A 3,441-nucleotide genomic window follows, 5' to 3' on the forward strand; every position below is an offset into this window, starting at 1 on the left:
CATATAAGCTGCTGCAGACTCTCTGAGATGGTGTGGGGTTTGAATACTGGTGCACGGGCCCTCACAGCATATGTGCGTATCCTGAGACAAAAAACTCTAAATGTATCCATGCACATTTCTATTTTGACCTTTCTATCCCTTTTCTATAGGCGTTGAGAATATGAATTATGAGCTGCATTGGAGAACAAAGAGCAAAATGTATCAGAAAGATTTGCTTTTAATAATTCCCCTGTAGAATTCAAAAAGTTTATTAAGTTGCATACAATTAAATACAAAAAATAAATAATGACTGGAAAAAAAAATATATAAAAAATGTATAAATACCTTTGGCTTTTGTACACTGTATCTTTTACCTAGCAGTTTGTTTGTTTTGTTTTTTTCATTCTGCTGCCAAACTAGAAGGAAAAAATATGGGAAATCTGACCTACATTCACTAAAGGTGTGAACATTCTCTCCAGTAAGAGAAACCTCACACATCCCTGTGTCATTATACAGAACGTGTTGTAAATGCACAGTCTCCATGCAATTAAATAATAGCTGAATTAAAGAGACACAGTGCCAGCCAATCAAATTTAGACTTTTTGCTGTAATGAAAAATAAAAAACTGTGTAAAATGCATTTAAGAAGCATTTAGATCTAATGATGATGTCACTAGCTACATAATGTATATTCCCTCCCATAAACTAGAATTAATGTAATGCTTACAAATACTAATACAAAATGGCAGTAAGCTGAAAAAAAGACAAATGGGAGCTGGGTTAGCATTAGAATTCCTAAAACAGAACTGTAAAACATTCTGCATAATTTGTTCTGCATTTAGCCAACAATCAGCAAGCGCTACCCAGGTACTGAACCAAAAATGGGCCGGCTCCTAAGCTTACATTATTGCTTTTCAGATAAAGATAGCAAATGAACAAAGAAATTAATAATAGGAGTAAATTAGAAAGTTGCTTAAAATTGCATGCTCTATCTGAATCATAAAAGAAAGAAAATGTGTTTAGTATCCCTTTAAAGGGACATGAAAACCAAAGATGTTTCTTTCAAGATTCAGATGTTTGAGAGTCAGATAAGGATGGTATCGCAAGCTCACATGAGCAGAAGCATTTATTGCCCCCACAGCACTTGTTCACAATAAGTGTTATGGGGGTCTGAAACACGATCCCACACAGACAGATGTAATTCCCCAGTACCATCCTCTCAAACATTGTTTTTAATAAGTGTTCCCAAATATAGATGGACTTTTTAATGTAACACTAGCTTTTCATGTGTGGAGAAGAGTGTGGATTCATGTATCTATACTGAATTAATTACGCCAAACACGGGTGATTCCTGTAGCACCAGCCAGCCCATAGACCAGTACTGTTGCAGAACCCCACGGATGGTGTACAGCTCAAGCGCTCCTGTTTTTTAGAGTACTTAAAGGGATATGAAACCCAAAAATTGTGTTTCATGATTCAGATAGGGCATGCAATTTTAAACAACTTTCTAGTTTATTTCTATTATCAAATTTACTTTATTCTCTTCTTGGTATCTTTTGTTGAAAAGTGGATGTAAACTCAGGAGATTGAAAGTGTCTGATCTTAGTGTGATGCACTTTCACAGGAAGAAAAAGAGCCAAATGCCGCTGGCGGACACCATCTTTGCCATTCATTCACCCGAATACACATGCTTATTTAGGAGCCAGTGGCTCCCTGGCTCCTGTGTTTGTTGAGCCTTGTGCTAGAGCATTTTATTGCATTATTGTTTGCTTATAACTATGTGTTTAACTCATGCAAAGGGGCTAAACATATAAAGTCAGCTCCAGAGCAGCAATAAACTACTAGCTAAAAACATCTGGTGATCCAATGACAAGAGACAAATGTGTAGTCATGAATCACCAGCTAGTTCCCAGTAGTGCAATCCTCTTAGGGATTTGTTCATATGCTTTTCAACAAAGAATACCAGAGAACCAGGTAAATTTGACAACAAAAGTAAATTTAAACGGACAGTCTAGTAAAAACTAGACTTTCATGATTGAGATAGGGCATGCAATTTTAAACAACTTTCCAATTTACTTTTATCATCAAATTTGCTTTATTCTCTTGGTATTCTTAGTTGAAAGCTAAACCTAGGTAGGCTCATATGCTAATGTCTAAGCACTTGAAGGCCGCCTCTTACCTTAGTGCATTTTGACAGTTTTTCACAGCTAGACAGTGCTAGTTAATGTGTGCCACGTAGATAAAAAAATATGCTCACTCCCGTGGAGTTATTTATGAGTCAGCACTGATTGGCTAAAATGCATGTCTGTCGATAAAACTGAAATAAAGGGGCAGTCTGCAACTTTCTACACAGTGTTTTATGATCAGTGAGATAAGAGTTATGCCACTAAACACCAAAGAATGCAAATTCTGCTAACACTTCTAAACATTTTTTTAAATTTAATTATTTTTGAAACAGTGCTTAATCAGGGCTTGAGAACCCCAGGAGTCAGGGAGTCACTTGCTCCTAGAATTCTACCGCTGGCTCCTAACTTTTTGAGTTATTCTCCATATATTTATACACAAATACCATTGTCTCTCTAGCTCCTAAATTTTACACAGATTTGTCAAACCCAATCACTGGTTTACACTATTCATATCTAACAATGTCTTCATGGTTGTCCACCCAACTTGTCAGAACATGACCCAACAAAGAGAGCAGAAATTATAGTTTTATCCCTAAATTACCCTGACTTTATAAGTAGTACAGATGTGTCAGACTTACATTTAATAAAGGTTTAACCCACTGGAACCCGACCTATACTCACCCCCGGCTCATCCTTCACAAAATAGCTGCCGCTAGAGCCCTGATAGATCCTCTCCGGGAAGTTCCCCCGTTCTATGGCCATCTCCGCCTTTTTAACCGTCTCACCAAACTCCGGGTCATCGGGGAAATCATTCCTTTGCTGAGCCAGGGCGGCTGATGCCCGCTGTTGGGAACGGTCCAGTAAGGGCTGCCTCTCTCTGTCCCCAGGAGACCCCGGAGGGGAAGACCCACACTGAGAAGAGGCCGGGATCCTCACTACTACTCCAGGTACCGCAGCGAGACGGGCAGCGGGGCTGAGCTGAGCGGGTGACACCGGGGAGCTGGGTGACTGCGTGGTGTAATCACTATGGTCCCTAACCGGAGACACCAATGGGCTGGTCTCATCCATTCTAAAAAAGAGCCACCACAGACAACTGCAGCCGGTGACAGCTCAGTCAACAACGACAGTAACAAAACCAGCTGACAGTCAGCTGACACACTACAGATCACCAAACACTTCCGGGAAGTCCCAACCAATCAAGGCCGACGTGGGTGGTGTATAAAGCTCCACCCAGTCCCACTACCTATCAGAAACAACCAAATGAGTGACTAATTGAATCCAAGCCAATGTTTTTCGCTTTGTACTAAGCTCTGTGCCCAAAACAAAGATGGCGTTAA

The 3,441-nt window shown here is 39.8% G+C and overlaps 1 protein-coding gene across 2 annotated transcripts in view; it reads right to left on the reverse strand.

Annotated features, from left to right (window-relative positions):
* Positions 1-3,241, reverse strand: part of PI4K2A (phosphatidylinositol 4-kinase type 2 alpha) — a 135,685-nt gene extending 132,444 nt beyond the window's left edge. For both annotated transcript variants that reach the window (XM_053692569.1, XM_053692568.1), the window contains exon 1: positions 2,786-3,241. In XM_053692569.1, coding sequence (XP_053548544.1) covers positions 2,786-3,172 — 387 coding nt within the window. In that variant the 5' untranslated portion in view covers positions 3,173-3,241. The remainder of the gene's footprint in view (positions 1-2,785) is intronic.
* Positions 3,242-3,441: the final 200 nt, after the last annotated feature.

This window comes from Bombina bombina, chromosome 9 (assembly GCF_027579735.1).
Source record: "Bombina bombina isolate aBomBom1 chromosome 9, aBomBom1.pri, whole genome shotgun sequence".
Taxonomy (NCBI): domain Eukaryota; kingdom Metazoa; phylum Chordata; class Amphibia; order Anura; family Bombinatoridae; genus Bombina; species Bombina bombina.